General features: G+C 41.2%; 1 protein-coding gene across 3 annotated transcripts; it reads left to right on the plus strand.

Annotated features, from left to right (window-relative positions):
* Window positions 1-2: 2 nt before the first annotated feature.
* On the plus strand, window positions 3-23685 carry CHD1L (chromodomain helicase DNA binding protein 1 like). 3 transcript variants are annotated; one of them, XM_079305398.1, is made up of 23 exons: window positions 3-163; window positions 1748-1860; window positions 2608-2714; window positions 3940-4054; window positions 4408-4439; window positions 7114-7195; window positions 8424-8586; window positions 9092-9247; window positions 10378-10470; window positions 10916-11012; window positions 12235-12308; window positions 13391-13501; window positions 15190-15304; window positions 15726-15879; window positions 16947-17112; window positions 18408-18553; window positions 18916-19079; window positions 19660-19868; window positions 20911-21009; window positions 21757-21827; window positions 22078-22192; window positions 22438-22546; window positions 23218-23685. In XM_079305398.1, the coding sequence occupies exons 1-23, from the start codon at window positions 67-69 to the stop codon at window positions 23294-23296; spliced, it is 2667 nt and encodes an 888-aa protein (XP_079161524.1). In that variant the 5' UTR covers window positions 3-66; the 3' UTR covers window positions 23297-23685. The 3 variants fall into 3 exon arrangements, with proteins under 3 accessions (XP_079161524.1, XP_079161525.1, XP_079161526.1); XM_079305399.1 differs by lacking the exon at window positions 10378-10470 and having other exon boundaries at window positions 4-163; XM_079305400.1 differs by lacking the exons at window positions 4408-4439; window positions 7114-7195 and having other exon boundaries at window positions 4-163.
* The last annotated feature ends 578 nt before the right edge of the window (window positions 23686-24263 follow it).

Consider the following 24263-nt stretch of genomic DNA (forward strand, 5'->3'; position numbering starts at 1 on the left):
GGCCCCACCCGCAACCGGCCGAAGGCGGCGGGAACGGAGCGGCGCTGCGGGTGACTGGGTGTCGCTATGTCTCGCTTCCTCCAGGCCCTCCGCCGCGCTGGCGGCGCTCGGGCCGGAGGTCCGGCCGTGCAGGAGGCGGACGTGCAACGGTGGGGGCTGACAGGTCAGCGTGGAGCCCGGGGGAAGGGTCGGGAGGGAGCCTCAGGGGTGTGGGTTCTGTCAGAGATGGCGGGAGGCGGCGGAGGGGCCCCGCGCTGCGTGGTGCTGCTCAGCTCATAGAATGTCTTGGGTTGGAAGGGCATTTTTAAGGTTATCAGTTCCAACCCCCTGCTATGGGCAGGGACGCCTCCCTCTAGACCAGGTTGCCTAAAGCCCCATCCGACTTGGCCTTGATCACCTCCACGGACGGGACATCCACAACTTCCCTGGGCAACCTGTTCCAATGGCTCACCATCCTCTCATTAAATATTTTTTTCCTAATATCTAATCTAAATATACTCTCAGTTTAAACACATTCCCTCTTGACCTGTCACTGCAGGCTCCTGTAAATAGTCTTGCCCTATCTTTCGTATAAATTTCCTTCAGTTACTGAAAAGCTTCAATTAGGTCACCCTGAAGCCTTCTCTTTTCCAGCCTGGACAGCCCAAGTTCTCTCAGCTGTAGTTGTCTGGGCTCTGTACTAACAGAAAAATAAATGGAATGCAAATAAAGTGTTTTTCGGGCCTGTCAAAGTGAGCTGCTGCAGCTGCTGCACAGATGGCATTGCTGCCATGCTCTCCACTCTGTGCGAGCCTTCCTCAGATGCTGCAGTCTCTGTCCTTGGCTTTGTGTTTAGGTGGGTGTTTGGGCCAGGGCTGGCTTTAACCCCCTTAGTGCCTCAGCACAGCCTCAGACAGCTGTGTGCTTCAGGACAACATGAACAAGGGTTGGCCTGTTCAGTACCTCTAAATGGTCTGATGTTGGGCATGAATTGAAGTGCTTTCCACTGCCTGGAGGGTGATATTAAAGGGGAACACCTGGGCAATCCATCCTGCCCGCACATTTTCGTTAGCTGCTGGAAGTCCTCACCTCAGTTCCCAGGCTGGTTTGGGTCCTGTGGGCTGATGAGTTACTTCTTGCTCAGTGTGCACATTTTCCCGGGGAGGGGAGGGCAACAGTAGCACAATACGTAGCCCTTGAGTCCAAGTACAAGGAAAAGACTTGCCAGCTCCTTCGTGACTTGTTTTGTATTCATATTGTGCCCCATAATAAGGATTGTAATGGTGGTAGTAGTCACAGTGGCCTATAAGTGGAGGTCTGCCTTAGCTTTAAGTGCAGAAAAGCTGAAAAGTATCTTGTTGAGAAATTATTATACAATAATAGATTGTAACAAACATTTCTGCTAGCCTGAAGCATGTCCCTGGCTCTAGTACTTATATATTTTTAAAAATTATTCAAGCTGAAAATTAAGCTGTCTGAAGGAATGCAAAGTACCAGCCTAATTATAGATCAGGTTCCTTGTACAATCTGTTGCAATGACTCAGAACATTTTTGTATAAGTTTCTGAATATGCCTTAATTTAATGGAATGCTGTAACATTGGGGTCTTTGCTGTCCAGAAGGGTAAACCAGCTTCTGCTGAAGGTTGCTCTGCTTTTTCTGTAAGGCATGTTTGGCAAGGCCTGTTCTGGGCAGGATCTGTTTCTACTGTAGGTGTGTGTAGAGTGCATTAAGTGACTGTAAGTGTAACAAATCACTTTTATACCCAGGCATAAAACTTCGTCCCTATCAATTAGAAGGTATAAACTGGCTGGTGCAATGCTATGAAGTCCAGCATGGCTGTATACTGGCTGATGAGATGGGCCTTGGGAAGACTTGTCAGGTGTGTCTTCTTCTTCTGGAAAATGATCTTTGCTTAAATTTTTTAGCCCAGTGTTTCTGCAGAATGAAAAAGAAAAAGCATCCTGATGATTATGCCCCACCCCTTCAGAATTCCATACTCAAGTGAGAGGTCATTGTCTCTTTCAGTTCTTAACCACTTAAAACAAGTCCTGAGTTAAGTCCTGAGTAACTCTAAATAGGTTTCAGGATTTTGTAAGAAGATGAGTGGCCACTTGATCCAAACACCTTAATGCATAATCCATATGTGCAGAGTTGAAGGCAGAATACACAGCCAGTACAGGGAAAATAATGTCCTTTTGATGCACCTGCACCAAGGGGATTTTTGTGTTTGTCAAAACATGGATTAAATTTATAGGTCTAATTGTTTCAGAGGTTTGCTGAATTTTTTTAAATAGTTTTTCAGTGAGTTTAAGTTTTGTTAGAAAATTACTGTGCTTTTGATCAGCTGATTTTATTAAATAGATTTTAAATTACAAATAGTTTTAAAAGTGATGGTTTCTGACTGTGCAAGAAAGGCTTTTGGAAAGGGGCTTCATATATTGAGGTTGTGTTTGAGAATCTAAGGCTTTTTGTCTGTATCCCACTTGATATTCTGTTAACTCTGATCTGTGATAATGAACCTATGGAAACTAGCTGCAAAGCTCAACAAGAAGACAGCTTATGTAGGATCAGTCTATTGGGTTGAACCTTAGCCTTGTTATAAAAAAATACTTTCCTTACCTTTTAGACCATTTCTCTACTTCTTTATTTGACAAAAAAAATATCCAGCAAAGAGAGATTTCTGATACTTTGTCCTCTGTCAGTTCTGAGCAACTGGAAGGAAGAACTGGAGAGGTAAGTTGTCTGGTTTACTTTATTATTGCTCAGACTTGAAATTGCAAAGTTTGCAAGTTGCAAGATTGCAAAGAATATGCTCGCTCCAACACCTTATTTTTATTCTTTCAAAGGGTTAAAAAGTAAAAAAGGGAAGCTGCTGCTAAGCAAACAAATCAATGCAGAATATGCAGTCAGTGCATAGTCATTACAGTGCTGTGGTATATATGAATCCATCTATCCTATATTATTGGCTGACTTTCAGTCCAAATGCCTCCACTGGCTCCTTGCTTTTAATTGATTTATAACCCTCCCTGCTCAGCCTCTCTTACGTAAAATCTGCTGGAGACAGCCAGGAGTCTTTATAATGAAAGGTAAGACCCAAGTTGGGGAGCGTGCTCACATATGCACACAAAATACATCACATCTGTGCATGCAGCCCGTCCTCACTGGGGTGACTGTGCTGATGGTGTATCTGCTGTGCCTGAAATATGTACATTTGTGGTCTGTAGCCCATAGATTCCTTTTAAGAGGAAGAGCTAGAAGTTAAAGGTTAGAACAAAAGTCTGTGTGGCTGATGCTGTCTCTCAGCATCTGAAGTCACCCAAGTTACATTTGGAAGTGAGCTGACCTGATTTGGATAGACTTAAGGTTGGAATAGTTGGGAGAAAGTGCATTCCTTCATAGATCAGCAGTGGAGCTTTCCAAAAGGAATGTTAAGTAAATAACAGTTGTGGGATTAAATAAGGAATTTTTTTATGATCTCAGCAATTGGAACTGGTGTCATCTGCTTTTTGACTGAGAGAATATATTTTTGAGGCCCTAACTTGGATCTCTTTGCAGAAGACATTTTTTTGTCTTTATTTTAGTATGATTCAGGCCAATTCTTTGGCCTCATCTGACCCATCTGTATTCATTCACCTACTTTTTATGAATTTTTTTCAGTTCAGAATAGAAGTTAGGTCATAAGACTGGTTTTCAATCATCTGCTTTTAACTCTTACACCTAGAAGAATGCCAGTTTATTTAGGACTTGTCCAAGCCAGAACCAGCAGCTGAAGTGCTAGCCTGGGTGAAAATTATGAAGGAGTGATATTCAAAAGCTCAGATCCAGACACACCTCACAGGAGTATAGGGTGTTTGGATAGGAATTCTAATTATCTGTGCAGTGGCTATGTTTAATAATGGGGTCCAGAGCCATAAACACATGAAAATACTTAGCTTGGCTCACTTTCTCTTAACAACAGGTTTGGTCCAGGTCTTTCTTTCATAACATATGTAGGCAACAAGGACGAGCGACCCAAACTGCAGGAGAGTCTGAAAGAGGACTCTCACTTCTATGCATTCCTGACAACATATGAGGTATGTGATATCTTTGTCACTTGAAAGGGGGGCTCAAGTTTTTCCTGCCTTTTTGATTCCTCTGTAGCACCCAGTTTATGCCTTGTCAGCCCACAAGTTTTCTCAGTTTTATCTTTCAAATTCTCTTCCCCTCTCTTCCTGGGTGGAGAGTGAGTGAGAGGATGTGTGGTGTTAAACCATGACATGCTGAAGCTGTCATGTAGCTGTCATGGTTTTTTTCCTCTGGTAGTAAGTGCCTTCATTCCTCTCTGCTCCATTTCACCATAGTTTGCAAGCAGACAGAAAAATGCTTTGTTTCTTAACTGATGTATTTACTTAAATCATAAATCACAGTTCATTTTCTTTCACTGCAGATTTGCCTGAAAGATGCAGCATTTCTCAAGTCGTGAGTCTGGTTTTAATTTCTTGAAATTTTAGTCTGCATATCTGCCAATGATTTCTTAGGTGGATGTTTGTATGTGCAAGATTCTGTGTTGTTTCACAAGAGACAGGATGTTCTTGGCTTGTGTTTAGAACTTTTCCAATTTTCAGTCTTTAATGTCAGCTAAAATATATGTGAACTTCCCCCAAGGATACCTTTCAAGCCTGTTAATTCAAAGCAATATGACACATAGTGACTTAAAGCAGTACATTAAATATCAGTCTAGCAGAGGACATCCTCAAGAGCTTCAGGTTATAAAGGTATTAGCTGCAAAATTCACTTAAACTGACCTGTGTTATAACAGTAATAATGTGCTAATATCATGTCCTGAAGTTTATTGCCTCAGTCAGAACTGTGGAGGACTTATGAAGCATTAAGCCTTTTACAAAGACTGATTATTCAGCTGAAATTCAACCTGTAGGAGGTACTGTCGTGGTCATGCAGAATTCCACAGGAGTCTGCACTAGAAATGGGGAGGAATTTTTTAGCAGCAGTGCCACTGCCTTGCAATGGTGTTGTGACAAATGCTGAGGGCAGCTTTACATAATAAATGGCTCAGTATCATTATAGAAGCAGAAATCCACTGGCACAATTTTGTGTCTGTCAGGATTAGTCAGGTCCACAATGGGCACCCTCTTGTCTTTCAGCAAAGCACCTGTTCTTGGCCTTTGCTGGAAGTAGCAGACTGTGCTGCACATCATGGTAGAAACCAGGTCTAATGAAAGGTTGACATGATTGTTGTCCTTACAGTTTCATGTCTTGTTCTGTGTTGCTGCATATTATTCTATTTTAAAGTGTAGCCCAGGTATGTTGCACCCAGGGAGAGCAAGTAGTATCACAGAAATGTCAGCTTCAGAGTAATTTCCTACTTCTAAAGCTAACAAATAACCTCAAAGCCACATCACTCAAACTTAGGGTTTTGCCCTTTAGTCTTCCTTCTGAAAAAAAGTGGTTGCTAATCGTTTGTACCTTGTCCTTTGTGGGAGGTTTTAAACACTTTGTAAAGGTGGGTCAGAGTTATCAGATGTCTCCCCACCACTACTCATTACAAGCAGTGTAACAGGACAAATGAGTTGAGCAAGAGCCATACTCTAATTGAATAGATGAGGGATCAGACTCTGCTCTGAACATAAGCTTCTGCATTGCTTCACAATGCAGAGTCCTTCTGCAATACAGCTCTTGAGCTCATAGAGTAAGAGCAATGACATTTGATTGTTCTGGCAATAGAGAACCTCTGTGATATAGCAGAGAAGGAAATCAAGGCAAAGAAAAAGATTTTTTGGGAAGAATGTAGGTCACTGTTATTTCACATATTGTATTCCATGGGGAAGAGAAGTTTGTGGGTGAGAAAAGATGGAGGTTCATGCTTTCCCGCCCCTGGAAATGACTCTGATGTGGACGTTGAAACCCTAGTGACGAGGAGGCACAAACACTGTGGGTTGAGAAGATGTAGAGTTTCAGTTAAGCCTAGTGGATCTGCTGGATCAACAGTAATTCTGCAGTCTGCTTGAGGACACTCTGCATAGAGCTGTATGAACACAGAATAAGTTGGAGCTCTTGTGTTGGGTGATTTGCAAAAGCCTTGGAATAACTCTTCTGTTACTGCCTCATGGTAGTTGCTGGGTTTTTGCACAAGTGCTAGAACCTAGTTTCACGTCTCTTTTCCAAATCAGAGACCTCCTTGAATGATCAATGATACGTGTTTATATCATTTATATGATAGTAACAGAGGTGGAGAGAGAAGCAAGAAATTCAAGTGAATTTTGTTAGTCTTGATTTCAGAAAAAGCTCATCCAGACTGTAGTTAAAAACCTATGGCTCTTCAAAAACAGTATGTCCAAGTTTAGGACAAATTTGGGGGAAAAAAGAGCTCCAAAGGGCCCCCCCCCCTTTTCTTTTTTACAATTCCTTCCTTCAATGAGCTCAGAAAGAATTGTTCTTGTGGTGAAAATGGAAAAAACTTTTTATTAACAAAAATACAAAAGAAACACTCCCCCAACCCAAACCCAGATGAGACGAACCCAGCCGGTCCTCGCCGGGGAGAGCGGCAGAGCCTCCCAAGCCGACCTCCAGCAGCGGCCCCCGAAGTCCAGATCCTTGTCCTCCGGAGTCGGTGCAAATCCCTGGAGCAGGGAGAAGGGAGAGAGGGGGAGGGGCAGCCGGGAGCAGGCCCAAAGCAAGCCCAAGACAAGCTAAAGCGAGCCCAAGACAAGCAAAAGCAAACCCAAGACAAGCCAACACGGGGGCACAGACAAAACAGCTGGGGGAAAAAGGAAAAAAAAACGGCCAAAGCAGCCAGGGGAGGGGGTCACAGCTGAGCAGACGGCAGAGAGCAAGACACAGCCCACAACCGAAGCGCAGCAAGAGAGAGAGAGAGCCGGAAAACACCAGCCTAGATAAAACCATCCGAGGGAGGGACCGGCAGCTGCACGGGGGAAGCAAGGAGAGGAGCCAGTCCAAACATCAGCCCATAACACAGTACCTGTGAATTCCACTCCACTTCTGGTGTTTGCTTATTGTTCATGGGGTGGGACTCCACCTCAATTTGAGCCAAGCAGAGCTGCTACTTTGGTCTTTTTGTACTTAAAAAAATGAATTTTCAGCCACTAACTGAAGATGCTGTTTTTTGTTTATTCAGCTTTAACTGGGCTGCCTTGGTTGTAGATGAAGCTCATAGACTGAAAAATCAAAATTCTCTGCTTCACAAGACACTTTCTGAGGTAAAGTAACTCATCTATTTTCTAGTGTCTTAAGCCTTTTCCCTTTTCAGATTCTCTGAGCATTAAGCTCTGAGCCATCACTCGTTTCCATCAGAGCTGGTGAACAGATTCCCATATTTAGTGACAAAGAGATAAAGGCCTTATCGGCTTTGCATGGCATTGGGCTATATTTAGAGCTTCTTTCTCATTCTGTGTCATGTTTAGGCTTGCCATGGTGGAGCAATTTGAAAGACTTGAAAAAATAAAGCAGCCAGACATGGTCCTGAATCTCAGCTGTGCTACTGCAGAAGTCTGGCTGACCTAAGGAAAAGAGGCATCTCCAGCTCTGGCAGGTTGAAGGAATCCTTGCCTAGCTCATGAGACCTCTAGTCTTGAACTCCTGACTTCCACTGTTCATTTAATGGAGCTACCCGTGTTTACAGAAGCTAGGAAAATTGTTCCAGCTTCCAAAGCACCCTGCCAGAGCAGGTCAAATGCCTAAGTGAAGCTTGCACTTGACAGTGAAACACTAGTGTTTGGTGTGTGCTGGCATCAGCCACAATGTACTACAATACACCTTGGAAAGTCTGGGGGTTTTATTGAATTCCTGAAAGTCTTACATATTCTGAACATATTGTCCATGATGTCTATAATTCAGGGTCTTTGGTTATAATCACAAAATAAAAGATGTGATTGACCTCATCTCTCCTTCTAACCTATTTTCTATTACCAAACCTGAGAGAAATTTGTATCTTTCCAAAGGTAAATATATTTCCCAAGTCTCTTTATGGGGATTACTGTAAACAACATGGACCAGATAATGTTGCTGTTTATCAGAGTTACCCAGCAAACAGAAATGGAACTTAGTCTGATGCAATTTCATTTCACTGTCCTGTTCCAACTGCATTTTCCAGTTATCCCTCCTTATGTTACATTTAGTAAGTGTTAGACTGTAGACTGCATGGACCTGAGCATTTTAATGGAGTCAGTTTTGCACTTTGTTCTTATTTTGCTAACACTGAATTCCTTGCACTGGTGTCAACCTAGTCACTTGGCAGCTGTTTGACTGTCACACCACACCTCATGTTTGGATGGTTTTGGCAAATCTGCAGCATTCTGTGAGCAGCTCTGCACTGCCTCACATTTTTTAAGTTAAGCTTAAGAGTGCTGTTGGTGGACTTGTGTATTAAATAACTTTTCATTACAGATATTTTTCCTAATAATTTTGGTTTATTGCTGTTTTTTTCAGTTCTCAATAGGCTTCAGCCTGCTACTCACAGGCACTCCAATCCAGAATAGCCTCCAGGAACTGTACTCCTTACTCAGCCTTATTGAGCCTGACATCTTTCCTAGGGAACAAGTGAAAGAGTTTGTTGAGTATTACCAAGTTATTGAAAAGGAGAGTGAGCCAGGTCAGTAATAAGCAACATTGTACTTAAGTCAGAGCAAGCTTTCATAGGAAGCAACCATGTTTTGTCCTCTTCATTTGCTTTCTTTTAATAGTAACAAGCTTTAGAACAAAGCCACAAAAGCTAATGATTACTTTTAAGGCAAGAGCTATCTTAATGTAGCTCCTAAGTATTGCAGGTATGCAGCTATGTTTTGGTTTCTCTGTTTGTAAATTGTGGCTTGAATGATTTCACTAATAGATGTGAGATGCCTTTTACATTTATTTTGAAAGTGTACCTCTGAATGTATTGTATGAATTCCTTACTTTTAACACAGTATTCTCTCTGGCGTTCTTTTTGTTCTTTTTCTTGTTTGGTTGTTTGGTTGGTTTTGTTTCGTTGGTTGGTTGGGTTTTTTGCATATGTTTTTGTTGGCGGTGTTTTTTTGGGTTTTGGGTTTTTTGTTTGTTTGGTTTTTTGTTTTTTTTTTTTATTTTATTTTTTAAAATTTCTCCCTGCCTCTACATAGCCAAAGAATTGCACAGTCTTCTGCAGCCATTTCTGCTTCGAAGAGTCAAATCTGAGGTGGCTGCAGAGCTGCCAAAGAAGGTGGAAGTGGTTCTGTACCATGGAATGTCAGCTCTGCAGAAGAAGTACTACAAGGCCATTTTGACAAAAGATCTAGGTAATTGAAGCATTTTGAAGTCTATAAATTATTTTTAAAATAAAATCTAATTCCTGTTGTACATGCATGCTCTGTTGTAAAGAAGCAGAAGTTACTTTGGTTTGCAGAATATGTACAGAATAAATATGCCAAATTTGGGCTGCTTAAATTTTGCTTAATTTGTTTTAGCTTGTGACAAAATAAGAGACATGTATTGATCTATTGCTCAGGTGTTGCATGCTAGGAAGGGTCAACTTGAGGATCTGCTTTGGGCCAGTCTCAAAGTAATTAAAGTAATTAAAAATACTTATCACAAGGTAAGCCAGCTCTATTGCATGTTTTTGTATTCAAACAAAAGGATGGTACAAGAAATTTTGGTACAACAAATCTGTGGTTATCTACAAATTTTCTAGTAGTAGCACAGATGCCATAAAGCAAATTTCAACCTACTGGATGCAGATAGGAGTTTTTTTGGGAAACCGCAGGTTTATGTAAACAATGCAACCACTACCATCTGTGGTGTGTGAGTGCCTATTTGTCACAGGGAAATTAAAACTGAAGAGTTGGAGATCCTTTGCTCTGCTAAGGCTTTCTAGCACTTTGCATGAACATCACCTGGAAATCCAAAACTTCATATTCTGCTGTTGTCAGCATATGTGCATGCTGCTTTTTTTTTGGGGGGGTTTTTTGGGTTTTTTTTTGTTTTTTGTTTTTTGTTTCTCACAAAAATGCAACTTTTCTTAATGTTCTGGTTGTCTAGGAGATCTTGACTGTGCTGGTTGGTTTTTTTTTGGAAAATGTAAATGAACAGCACCAAATTTCTTTCACTTATTTAGATGATTCAGAAAAATTACAGTGATCTTTTCTAAGGAGTATAGAAAGTTCAGTGAGACTGACAAGGCAAAGCAGTGCTTATCAGGGTCTTATTTCTAAAATCTTGTCCAAAAAGTGTGATGGAAATTTTTTTTTTGGTCCATGAAAATAGATATATTAGTCTTGAGATGGGAAATTCAAATCCAGATGTGATACACAGAAATACACCAGTACTAAAACGCTTCAAAGCAGTGCTTAGTACCAAGACATTCCCAGTCCCAGCCATTAATGGAGCATGGGCTTCCCTGCTCTGTTCTTTTCTCTGCTCTATGTTCCAGATGCGTTTGAAAATGAAACAGGAAGGAAGATTACACTCCAGAATGTCTTAATTCAGCTTCGGAAGTGTGTTGCCCACCCATACCTCTTCAATGGTAGGAAAGCAGTGTTCTCTTTTGAAACATAAAAAATAACTTTCTTGATTTACACAGAGTTTTTTTTTATTATTATTAGTGTAATGCTTAGAAGAAGCAAGTAAAAAACACTCTTGTACTTGAATCAATAGCAGCTGTGAGTCTGTGACCAGTTCCAACACATGACAATTTGTCAATAATGACAAATAAAGTAGGAGACTGTGTGAAGTCTGAGTTTCTAACTGCAGCTTTCTATTTCTATGCCTTCTTTCATCTAAACAAAGAAATCACAGTGCTTTGTGATCTACTGAGGTTGTCATTTAGAGATAAAGAAGGACCATCACTTCTCAAGCAAGTGGCTTCACGTGGCTCTGCTCAGCAAAAGTGACAACGCAGACTTAGGTTGACCAGAGAACTGTTATTTCTGTAGTATTTACTCTGCTTTTGAAACTCCTTTCTGTTCCAGGTGTTGAGCCAGAACCCTTTGAGATTGGAGACCACATTGTTGAAGCCAGTGGCAAGATGTGTTTGTTGGATAAACTCCTTTCTTTCTTATATGCTGGGTATGTCATATTGGGGTGGGGTTGACATAGGGAGAAAAAGTAAACTGGGAAAGCAAGCTATTTCATTTAGCCATAGATTGAGCAGTTATTCATCACAGCACAAGCACTAACCTATTTATTGCACATTATTCACTACTGAAAGAAGTACTAAAAACTGTATTGGAGATGGTAGAGGAACCTTGAACATTTTTGTAGCTTCCTTTTAAGCATTTCTCAAAGCTGTTGACTAACTCTCTCACATGCTTTCATATTTGCCATATTTGAGAACCTGGGACAATAACCATGTGGCTTGGTATTCAGCATATCTGCATTAATTGTGAGTTTCCTAGGAGTGGTTTCCAATACCTCAGTTGAGTTCCTTTGTGCTAGCATGCCTTTGTTAGCCTAGGAGGCACAATCCATGGCAAATGTGAAAAAGAAACGCCCAAGAGTAAGATGAAACTTCGGAAGTTTTGGGATTGATGTTCAGAACCCCTTGTGTTGTGCTCTGGTGAGTTCAAAACCTGGAATCCAAAGAGCAAAGGACAGAGCTTCAACAGCCCTTGTGAAGTTCTGATGTGATTTTGTCTTTGTGCTGCTGTGTAGCACCTTGTGAGTGGCTACCTCTCCACTGAATGTCGTTGCTGCAGGATCAGCCCTGTGCAAATTCTGGACTTGAAAATGTCTGTGTTCTGCTCTAGGGTGAAGTCTGGTTTATACAGAGCACTGTCTGAGGCCTGGGGCTAGGAGGGAGGAGAATTGATTTCTAACACACCTTTGTAGGTAGAGCTTGATCTTTGAGGGTCATTTGCTGGAGAAGGAAATGTTCTGCTGTCACAGAGATGTGATAGTTCATTTTCCCAGTATTTCAGATGCATTGTAGTGTGTGATTTGAGAGCAGTCAGGTGGTGAAGAAGACCTTGTCATGCTAGGCTGAAGCTAGGGGTCTTTTTAGACAGACTACTCACCAGCCTGTATCCAGCCAGCAGCAGAGCTGTGTCAGCTGTTACTTCTCTGTGACTCCACAGTCTTGACAGGGCAAATGATGATGGCAGATAAAGCTTAACTGATTACATTTAAATGTGGAGCTAAAAATGTGGTGAGGGAACAGACGTGATTTTGGGAGGTCTTGCTGTGTAATAGGGACTAATTATGACTGGTTAAGCTATTGTGAACCCCCAGCACACTGTGAAATGCTGTCACAGTATGCTGAGGATCACAGGGTTTCATGTTCTTCTTGCAGTGGCCACCGTGTGTTGCTCTTTTCCCAGATGACTCAACTGCTCGATATCCTGCAGGACTACATGGACTACAGAGGTATATTCTGCACACTTTGATAGGGGAGGGCTTATCCTAATGATCCCTGCCAGATGTTGTTTCTGTTATTTTGATTGATCCACCTGGGATGGAGAAAGGAATGTGATAAAGTTGTTTTGGTTCTTAGTAGATAGGGACCATATTCCACCAGCAGCTCTTGAGTTGGAGGGTCTTGAGTTCAGCTTTTGCTGTTACCAGCTTCCTGAAATAAGCTGACAGTTAAGTGTTGATCTTCAAAGTAGCTTCATCTTTTGTGCCTTGATGTAATGGAGCTAACCAATGGCAAAGTAGCAATATTTCATTTCAATTCAACTATGTTCGATTGTGTGCCTATGTCCTGAAGTAATTGCAGTAAAGGCAATAGGCTTGCTCTAACTTCACTTTGTCCAGCACAAAACACAAACTGAGGCATGGTTATACCAGTAGATTAATTTTTTATTGAAACAGCTGTTGACAGTGGGGCTCCAGCATGTCTCTGAGGGCAGGTTGGATCAGACCATTTTTGACACAGTTAGCAATGTGTTCCTGGGACATTTTCTTTTGTTTCAATCCATGTGGCTCTATGCCTACTTAGGATTTGCCATGAAAGAGGCTTTTGTTTGGTGTTTATGGTTTTGGACAACTGAAAATGTAGGATAAAGCCAAATGTAGTGCTGTATTCCATACTGCTTGCTCACAGCAAAGCACACACTGTAGGCCATGGGAGTTTGGATAAAGAGGATCTGATGGTTGTGGGGCATAGCATAGTCTGAAATGGGACTGGATGCTAATGTTCTTTTACTTGGGCTCTGAATTTTCCTGTTGTGTTTCCAAGCAGTAAATTAAATGCTAAGACTCTCTGCTTCAGACTCAGCTAAATTACTCTTTACCAACAGTCAATCTGGAAGTCAGGGTCATTACCTCAGTTTATACGAGGTTTAACTGGGAAAAAAATGAAGGAGTTGAAGGCAATAAAATGAGAAGCAAGTCAGGAGGACTTGTCACAAAAAGATTCAGGACAGCAGTGAGACAATAGAGAATGAGGTAAGAGAGTAAGACCAAAGGCAAAATTTCAGCAACATTCACACTGTTTGTTTGGAAAGGGTACAGCTATGAGCGGCTAGACGGTTCTGTCAGGGGTGAGGAGAGACACCTTGCCATCAAGAACTTTGGTCAACAGCCCATCTTTATCTTCCTGTTAAGCACCAGAGCAGGTATGTAAGGAGAGACAAACAATCCATCTTGCTTCTGCACTCTTTATTTTATTCTCTCTGGCAAGGTTTCAAGGAATTCTGAATCCTGCAGAGCCTGCTCATGTGGGGGAGTTTTGAGGGAGACAGGACACATCCTGAACTGGGGTCTCTCATCTAGGATATCTGGTTTGTGTGTTTTACTTTTGGCAGCTGATACCAAGATCCTTTTCATATTGCACTCTTTTGAGTTTATTTTATTCCAAGTTCTATAATGCCTGTCTCTGTGCCAATTTGCGCTTAAGGACTCTCACTACCATTTTATTTCTGCAAGCATCAGACTTTAGGCAGGAACAGACTTCCTTTAAATAAGCTGGTGGAATTGCTTCTCAAGATTCCTGAACATGGATGTGCTCTCTAGCTGGCAGACAGACTGAAATGAGAACCTTTTACTGTCTGAGGCTGCAGAGAATTCCATGGGACTGCCATCTGTGCTGGTTCCCCTCTTCACTCCCTGGGCAAATCTGTGTCTTCTAAACAGTTTCAAACCTCCCTGTCTCTGTTCAAACAAGCACAGAGCCAGGCTTCTGCTTGTCTCCAGAGGAGAAATCCACACTGCTTGGGTTCAAACATCAAACTGGAAACAAGTCTTCCTTTGGGCTTCTGGTTAGACTTTTTTTGATGAGCCTGCACCACAGTGCACAGAGGGGACCACACAGGGATAGTGAAGGGAAGACCCTAATACTGGGTGTGTGTCAGAAGTATGTGTGTCTCTCACCACAGTGCCTGAGTTTTCATGCTATTCTCTTATGCCTCTCTCCCTCCCATGCCAGCCAGACTTAGGGTCATTTTTTACTGCACACTGCTATGTCTGGCCAAAGCATCTTATATTCAGCTGGGAGCAGATGTGCTAACAATATTGCCATTGCTGCCATATTATGGACAGAGATTTTCAGATGCATAACTGTCTCCACTTGCAGGGATATTCTCATTAAAGGGAAGGTATCTTGTCATGAGCTAGGGCAAATGTAAAGCAGCAGGCTGTCCCTTCTTTAACTTCAGTATGCGGTCACTGTAGAGGTATTTAAAAATATAAAATTAACTGGATTTTTTTAACTTTTAATTTTTAATTATTTAATAATTTAATTTTATTAATTATTATTTAATAATTTAAAAATTTATTTAATAATTTAATTTTTAATGAGATCCCAAGTTCTAACCTCAAAACCTGTAAGTCATAAGCACCTGGGCTCTGGTGATTGTATAGTTTGGCTTGGTGTTTTCCATTGTTTAAGTGGTGTATTTACAACTTGTTCTGTGCTGCAGCCAAGTCATGACTTGGGCAGTCCCCTGTGGCTTCAGAGAAGCCAGTCTTTGCTGAAGTAATCTGCCTGCTAGCAGAAGAATTATGTCTATGTTCATCAGTCTTGACAATCAGTCCCTTTTGCATTGGTTCACTCACAACTTATGTTTTTTTAATACATTGCACTGTACAGCTTCTTTTATGGACTGTTTCAGAAAGTTGGAAGCTGGAAATTGAAGGCTTACCCATCTATTTAGATCCTTATGAAACTTAGCTTTGGTTTTGAGAGATGGATTGGATTAGATACAGTTGATCAGATCTGACAGAACTTTGCACAGCATAAATTCTCCAGCTGCTCCTTTATTTTCTGTTGGTGACATATTTTATGACTGCTTTCTTTTGTTTGTAGGTGGAGTTGGCATGAATCTGACAGCAGCAGATACAGTTATTTTTACTGATAGTGATTTTAACCCACAAAATGACATGCAAGCAATAGCAAGAGCTCACCGGATTGGGCAGCACAAGTGAGAAATGTCACTACTTGGGGTTGGTTGCTGACTCTCTTGGCCTCTCAGTATTACTTTCCCCTTTCATAGGCAAAAGAAGGTTAAAGTACAAGGATAGGTTGAAGATCAAAGGGGAGCAGAGAGGATTTTGTGCCTCATTTTCCAGCTACAGCCTCATACAGTCTTGTCCTTGTCATGTATCCTGGCTGGGAACTTTGTAAATTTGGAGTAGAAGATGGAGGATGGAGGTTTGCCTGCACTTCTGCAGTCAGCATTTCTCTGTGTTAAGCAGAATTGTATCAGCATCACATTTCTGCTGATTATTTTTGCTCATTTTGTTCTTGCCTTTACCGACCAAAGGAGCGGGTAAGGGGATAGTAAATACCTTAGTGCACCTTAAAACAAAGTAAGTAGTAAGAATTTTCTTAAACTTTTCAAGGCCTGTAAAAATTATCCGTTTGATTGGGCGAGATACAGTTGAAGAAATAATCTACCGAAGAGCTGCCTCGAAGCTCCGGCTGACCAATGCCATTGTAGAAGGGGGGCAGTTTGCTCTGGGAGCACCCAAGCCTCAGGGAACAGCAGAGTTACAGGTAAACCATAGTATATCCTCAATTTGACTCCAGTAACCACCTTAAAAATGGAATGTTTCTGTGTCTGCAAACAGTTGTGCATTGACATGGCAGCTTTTGTATGTAGGAACCAAAATGACATCCCAGGTCCAGACATATGATGTTTGAAGACAGTTGTTGCAATTTTTGAAGTGTGTTCATTATGGAAAAAGGTCTATTGTCTTAGAGAAGAGGGGACTTCTGACAAGTCTGACTTGTCTTTTAACTATAATTAGTAACAATTATAAAAAGTGGAAGCTGACTCATTGTTTCTAGAACTGATCTGTCTCTCATGCTTTTCTCTCACAAACAGCTGATAAGAAGTCAGGTGATAACCTAGTCAGCTTTTGGTGGTTAGTCTGAAACTCAGTCAACCTTCTTCTGGTCCCTTGGCAAATACAGTGTCTCAGGAGTCAGGGCATGATTTATAATTCTGATCTGAAAGCTGAGGTTTGTGTTGAGAACTTGCCTTCAAAACATCAAGCATAGTGGCATTTAAGTGAATATATGCCCTGTGTGCATATAGGAGAGTGTATCCTAGTGTACTAGGATTTAGTGTATCCTTTCCCCCTCTGCCTGCCCTCCCTGCTCCATTTGTATGTATGTCAGTAATTATAGTTTCTATGGGAGAAGTAGAACTGAGCCCATAGGAAATTCCATGCTGATATTTTACTCCCCCTGGATTTTTATGGTATTTAGGCTTTTGTTTTAAAGGGGTTGAGGGCAAAAGCAAGCTTGGCTTTTCTGGCTATGAAAAAAGCTGCTTGAATGTAGTCAGTACAGTGCTGTTTTGTTATTTAGCCCAGAAGAAAAACGACTGTTCAAGTCTGGATGAGTTATGATTGAGGGAGATCTGTTGTTGGGGCTTGTCCCGTCAGGTGTTGGGAGAATGGGGCATATTAAACAATAAGTATTTTGACAGGTAGCCTTACAGCTTAGCTTTCTCCACTCATACATCCTTTGCATTTAAGCCTGAGAAGCTCGAGACACTGGGATTGACATGGAATTAGAGAATAATAATATTGAACTTCCCTTTCTCTTTGTTAAAGCTGAGTGAAATCTTGAAATTTGGCCTGGATAAATTGCTCTCTTCTGAGGGAAGTGCTATACAGGATGTGGAGCTGGAAAACATCCTTGGAGAGACAAAAGGAGGGCAGTGGATAATGGACACTGTGCTGCCACAAAAGGAAGAGAATGAAGAGGAGGATACAGACAGTAAGTTAAGAATCTAAATATCTATGTCACTTGAGTGCTGGTAGAGAAGGCTTCCCAGGTAGGGGTGCTATTTTTTTTCAGGCAGGAAGAAGAAAAGCAGAATTGTAATTAAGTTACTTGGATTTTGTTTATGGCCTATCCACAGACTTTACTTCTGAGTCTTTATTGGTATTTTTGTTCTTGTGTCCTTATTTGCTTGTTTGTAAGATGTTAACAATACTTTCCCAGTTTTGCTGGCTGAGAATTGAATTCCTTTTCATATTTTAATAGCTTAGATGGAAATTGCTGAGAAATGGGGAAATATTCATATTGTAGCTATTGCTTTTCCCACAGAGAGCCATTAAGATTGATCTTAAGTTTTGGAGATGTAATAGTAACTTATGGAAATGCTGTGTAGCAGGTGTTTCAATTTTTATCTTCAAATAAAAGATTATTGGCTATGAAAATGCAAAAGGTGAGATAAGAAATACAGAGTCATGGTTTCTATAGTACTAAAACAAACCTACACTGTCTTCAAAACTCTGCTTTCCAGCCCAAATGTCACGCAACTGTGGTTAGTTTTTCTTAGCCCCATTGTATATGAAAATAAATTCTAAGGATACTTCCCTCTTCCAATACCTTCTTTCCTAGAGAAAGGATGAATTTTTGTCTGGGTACACAGTACACTCAAGTATAGATTTGTGACTGAAGCTGAAATGTGTCTCTGCAGGAAAGTTATTGTCCATCCAGCAACAGTTGCCAGCAATGAGTAATTCTTTTCTGAGAGTTAGCAAAGAGTGGTATTTTCTGGTGGTGACTTTAAAGAGGGGCAGTGGTACCACACTGTGTAATAGATATAGGGAAAATAACTCACACGGTGAGCAGCAACCCTGGGCTGCCAGAGTTCTGTGCTTTAATTTCATTTGGGAAGTCAGAAGCAAAAATTTACTGTCCCTTTTCAAGAGCTGCCTGTAAGTACATAGCAGAGCCGAATGAATTGTCCACTGACAGAGATGGAATGACCAAACAGAACAGCGATGAAACCACAATTTAAAATAATTAATTAACTGAAATAGGAAGAAAACTTCCTTGCCAGTCTAAATATCTTAAAAGCTTTTATCAGAGGAAGCAAATCTTGATTCTCTTGTTTCTACATGATACTGACTCTGGTCAATACCAAAAATTGCGAGAGTGAAGATCTTTCTTTGATGAGGATGTCACAGAAAAGCCAGATTTTTTTTTTTATTATTTTACTGTACTTCTTAGGTGTTAGTAGGTTTTAGCTCCTTTTCACACTTTAAAATTATTTTTTAAAGATCACATGTACGTTTATGAAGGCAAAGATTATTCAAAGGAACCAAGCAGAGAAGACAAAAAAGCATTTGATCAGCTTTTGGATCTTCAGAAAGCATTGATTGAAGAGACCAGTAAGGAAGGGAGAGCTCTCCGGAACAAAGCAAACGTAAGGCAGATGTGACAAGGAGCATGATGCTCTTTCTTTTGCTTGTGGAAAATGAAACTTGGCAGTTTTCTCTTTTTACCTGCAGCTTGCAGAAGGCATGTTAGAAGATTTGGATGTCAGTGTACTAAAGCTGGCTCTGGAATCAGGGCTTGACAATTCAGCAGTTCTGCTAACTGATCTGAGATATGATGGACAAGATACTTCTATAAACTCACAAAACTGTGTACTATGTGACAATTGAGATCTGATGATTAAGACTTGTGGACAAACAAACAAATGGGAAAGGAATGTAGATTAAGGATGGCATCAGACATGTCATTAAGATGAGCAGTTTGTTTCTGTGATACCCTTTCTTTCTCTAGGCCCTTATCACAGGCCTTTGGGAACAGCCGGCCAGCAGGAAGCACCTGCTGAGTGAAGAGGAACTGGAGGCTCGGAAGAAGAAGCGCCAAGAAGCAGCAGCAAAGAGAGCAAGGCTCATGGAGGAAAAGAAGGCAGCAAAAGCAGAGGCAGAACACAAGAAAAAGTATGGTTTGTATTGATTCTACTACTTGTAAACTGATGTCTGTTGCACTGTGCTCTTAGAATGTGTCTGATTGTTGGAAATAATATGTTCAAACTGTGTAACATGGGGATGTGAAGGTGAAAAAATGGAAAGTCCTTAGAAAGGGTTCTTTCTTCCTGAATACCCTGCCTGACTTGACTTTAATTCATAGGGAATGGCCCGAATTAGAGTCCCATGTCTGACTCTACAATCAATGAGTATGTGGGAGAAGCTTTCTGAAATGTCACAGTTGGCCCCTATAAATTGGTCTGACTTCTGTCACTCTGGCACATCTTAACTTTCTCCTTCTTGTTTCCCAGGTGTTCTTCCTTTTCACCACTCCCAAGTAGCTTTTTGCCGTTTGTTATGTACTCACTTTTCCATGCCTACAATTGGCTTATCACATTGACATGTGACTTTGGTAGGCTTCTTCTGGCCTAAAATGGGGAGGGAGCAGAGGGAATGCAGATCTAGGTCTCCTGTGTTTCACTGCAATGATTTAAACCAAGTGGTGTGCCCCTACCTTTGATTTTCATTGAACATCCTCTTCTCTTGGTTTCAGGATGGCCTGGTGGGAGGCCAATCATTACACATCTACCTGCCTTCCTTCAGAGGAAAGTGGCTCTGAGGAAGAGTTTGAGGAAGATGAGTTGGGGCAGAATGTATATTTAGATTACAAAGATGGAGACCAGAACTATATCAAGTATGTCATGGGAGATGTAACCCACCCCCAAGCAGAAGAGGAAGATGCCATCATCGTCCATTGCCTAGGTGGGACTTGTGAAAAACAGGAGTACTGTTGGGTGGGGTGAACAAGGGAGCTGAATTGTCCCTAATGGTTCAATAGTTTCTAATTCTGAAATAATTTGGATCTGAGTCTGACTTAATCTCAGGTGGTGCAGAGGCAATACAGCCTCTACTCCAGCATGTATAACCCACATAAGTACTAGTAAGGAATGCAAGGGTCTTTGCATGCCCACTCTGGATTTATGGGTAAACCTCTTCAAAGGTGCTTGTAGGGCTTGAAATTTTATATTTGTGGCTAAATGATATCAGTTCCCGAGAGCAGGGCCTTTTGTTTATGCCATAGAAGCTGTAGGGATCAAACTGAGATACTGAAATTCATCTTTTTCTGGTCAGCAGAGAGAAGACAGACATTTCCAGAGGCTGAGTTCAGAGTTTCTTGCTGGCTGTCTCTCAGCACAGACAGTACAGAGGCTCTAGACTAGTCTCCTGATTGAAGGCTCTCTTTTAAGACATTAAAGCTGAGGGAGAGAAAGTCACATTACAAAGTTCCTCCTGAAGCAGTGTTGGAGCTGCTCTCTCCAGGGCTACAGCAGAACATCATCATCTGCTTTGGCTTTCTGCATGAAAGCTCATGTTTGAAATACAAATGCCAAGTAGAAGTGAAAGACTTTAGGTATCAAACACCTGGTGTGGGAAGCCCAAGGCACCCACCAATATGGGGACATACTACGTGCAAGCTCTGTAGTGTGTACCACATGTATGTATGGGAGGATACTGTCAGGTTTATATGCTCAGTGCTGTGGTCAGTGCTTGTTTCAGCACTCTCAGTGGACAGTTTGAAATTTTTCTGCAGAGTTTTTCAGGGAACTGTGGTAAGTTTGTTTTTCTCCACGGCTGAGATGCATCCTTTGGCATAGTCCCTTGAACAGTGATTGACTTAAGTTTCCATGTAGTTTCCATATCTGATTTTGATAATCGTTCATTGCCTATGTACAGAGCAGGTACCTTTCCTGCAGGAGTGGCCTCAACCTCACTTCTGAAAGGAATCTAACTTATTTCATTCTAGATGACTCTGGCCGCTGGGGAAGGGGTGGTTTATTCACTGCTCTAGAGGCTCGTTCTGATCAGCCAAGGAAAATATATGAGATGGCAGGAAAGATGAAAGGTAAGAGATTAAAACAGGACCTGAGGCCAAGATACTTGAAAGAGGTAAAATGACACTGACTGCAGGAGTGAAGTGCCTGGATATCTCGATACTCATGTGTTTTTCTGTGGATATGTGTGTCCCTAGGTCCGAAAGTAGTACTTCAGTGAGTGCTTTGACTTGGCTTGTTTGGAGTGTGAGAGCTCTGTGTAGGAGCTGATCATTCTGATCCATCCTGCAAGTCATAAAATAAAGGGAAAAAACTCCAAACTTGTACATTATTCACAGAATATTTTTCACTAAACAAGACAGAGGATTGAATCTTCTGTCAAAGTGCTTTCAAGAAGGATGAAAGACACCACCTCAGGCACCATTCAGCTGAGCCTTTGCTTCCCTTCAAGCACTAATTTTTCCTGAGCTTATATTAACAGTTTTGAGATACCTGCAGCTGGTTAGGAATGGACATCTTGCTATAAGATGGACCTGTTGATCTTTCTAATTTCCTGGGAGTTGCTTTCTTTTCATTTCAGTGTCTCTCTTTCCATTTGTTGTCTTTATCTGGGATGTGTGTGTATGACTGTGTGGTTCAGAGGGGAAAACGTTTGTCTTGTTTCCCTGGGCAAAGGATCTGACTGCTGAAACCATCATGAGGAGATAAGAGTCTCAGAAAATAATAGAGAAGGTGACAGTGAAGTCACTGGTTCATTGACTGCTTGTTTACCCTTCAGGACTGATTTTTTATTGTTGTCTTGTTCTTTTTCTGAGCAGACCTGGAGTTAGGAGGAACCCTGCTATTCCCCATTGATGATAAAGTATCCAGGAAAAAAGGGCAAGATTTGGTGAGAATGCTCTTTCCTGTTTTGCTCTATCCATGTGTTCTTGAAGCTGTGTGAAATGAACTTTATGTCTTCTTCACAATAATGACACTGATTACTGAACATGGCTAAGTTGCAGTTAAATATTAGAGATAATGAGTTATTTTCTTCATTTATTAAAGCTAAAAGCTAGTAATGCAGTTTTACACCACTGTCACTGTGTCTCTTAGTCTGCATATAGATTCTATTTCAATTTTATTTGTTTTCTCCTTAGCTGGCCTTGATTGTAGCTCAGCACCGGGATCGGTCCAATAACTTGTCTGGCATTAAGCTGTCAGCTTTGGAAAAGGGCCTGAAAAAGATTTATTTAGCAGCCAAGAAAAGGAATGGTAGGTGTCTATGCAGTATAATAGCAAATCCATACATGTGCAGTTGCACCTAAAGATGATGACCAATTTCCACCTCTTTATTGTTTTTTTTTTTCTGAAGTGAATTGAGATCTCATTAGCAGATAGATTGCTCAAAAGTATTTCTTCTGTTCATTGTTGAGTAGCTTGAAGTCTTTATCTAGATTGCTTTCTGTATATGCTGTCTTCTGCTGAAGAGTGTGCCTTCTCTGTTCCCTCCTCTTCAGCAACAGTACATCTTCCACGGATCGGGTATGCAACAAAAGGCTTCAACTGGTATGGCACTGAGCGGCTCATCCGAAAGCACCTGGCAATTCGGGGTGTGCCCACTCTTATGTATCCTTCTGCAGTGTGTCCATTCTGTTCACCATCTTGTACTGAAATGATCCTGCAAATATCTTGGTAAATGCAAAGCAAGGAAGTAAGGCTAGGCACAGATGCCCAGTCCAGCTGAAAAACCTGGTTTCTCTCACTTTGCTGTCAGCATCCAGCATTTCTGACAGCATCCAGGTACTCATTCCACACTGAAGACTTAGCATTTTAGGTGATAAGTGTGATTCAGCGTGCCTGTCAATTTGTCAGAACCAGGTGCTAGCCTTCTGCTGACAGCACGGATTTACCTGTATATGCCACATCTGTAGGGAACATCATTGGAATTTCAGATTAACAGAAGTGACTCAGAAAGCAGCAAAAGTGAGAATATAAAAAAACATTACAATGTTCCAAACAGGTGATAGCCTGCTTCCTTGGCTGAACATGATGAAAGTTGGTATGTTAAGACAGGCTCAGGAAGGTTTTTCCCTTCCAGGAATGTTACAAGGAGGTTCTGTTTTGTCACTTCTGTTGGAAGACATGCATTTGCTGTCAGCAATTCTATGAAACTAAAAACCTGAAACAAAGACAAAAGTATTCAGAGCATTCTGGCTCTCTTCCTTGTTAAATCTGTTAGTGGACGTGTTGCCTGGTATTTGTTGACACTTGACAGCATTTCCTTGACATTTTATTAGATACTACTTCTCAAGGAATAAAGGTTTTTCCTCTGCTTCACAGCCGTATTCATCTTCAACAACAGTCTCAAAGCCATGAAGATGCAGTAATTTCACCAAGAACATGCACAAAAAGTGACCATCACTCAGGCAGTCCATGTGCATTCACGTGGATGAAACATGGGTTGCACAGCCATTATTCACACCTATACCTCTCTGCTGCAACTGGCCCCAACATTTGCATATCATCAGTGGCTGTAGAGTGGAATGAGACTCTCTGGCTTCACAGTCCAAAGAGGAAGGATCTTGGCTCAATCCCAGATCTCTTTTGGAGATGGAAAATTTAAACTTTTAACTGATGGTCCATTGTTATCCCTTACATTAAGTTATTGTTAGGGCTTGGAATACAGTATTGTTTAGCTGTATTTCCCTGCCCCCTCCCTCCCTCTCAAATTTCATACCTTATCTCATTATACCTCTTTTCAATCAGCTTTTTAGTAGTTACCTGGCATTCAGTCTATATGTCCACATATAACTCAACAGAAAGGAACCTGTCAGCTGTATGACAACCACACAGGATAAACTGTTTAACTCTTCTGATTTCTCAGAAATCCATTTTGCTTACATTTGTTCAAATATAAAATTTAGCTACCTAATCATGTGTTATAGTGTAACAAAATGCTGACCAGTATCCTTGGCAAAGGTGTGCAAGGCTGCCAAAATTTGAGACTGACTATAAATTATACGTTTCCTTCTCCCACAACTCTTTATTTTATTACACAGCTTTTTGTTGCAGCTGTAGGGCAAAACCAGCTCCTTATTGCTGTCTAAAAAACTGTGTGAAAGGTTCCATGACCCTTTGATTCACTTTTTTTAGGGCAGAGTTTTTGATGTTGGCTTTGCTGTACTGTAAGAGAACTTTCCTGTTTTTCACACTGTTGACACTATTTTTAGGCAACATGTTTTTAGGGTGTTTTTGTATAACCAGGCAATAGTAGCTCTCCTAATAACTGCTGTGACCAGGGATATTGTGAGGTGCCAAACTGAATTCAAAATTCATCTTCCAA

The sequence above is a fragment of the Erithacus rubecula genome (assembly GCF_903797595.1).
Source record: "Erithacus rubecula genome assembly, chromosome: 1".
Classification (NCBI taxonomy): domain Eukaryota; kingdom Metazoa; phylum Chordata; class Aves; order Passeriformes; family Muscicapidae; genus Erithacus; species Erithacus rubecula.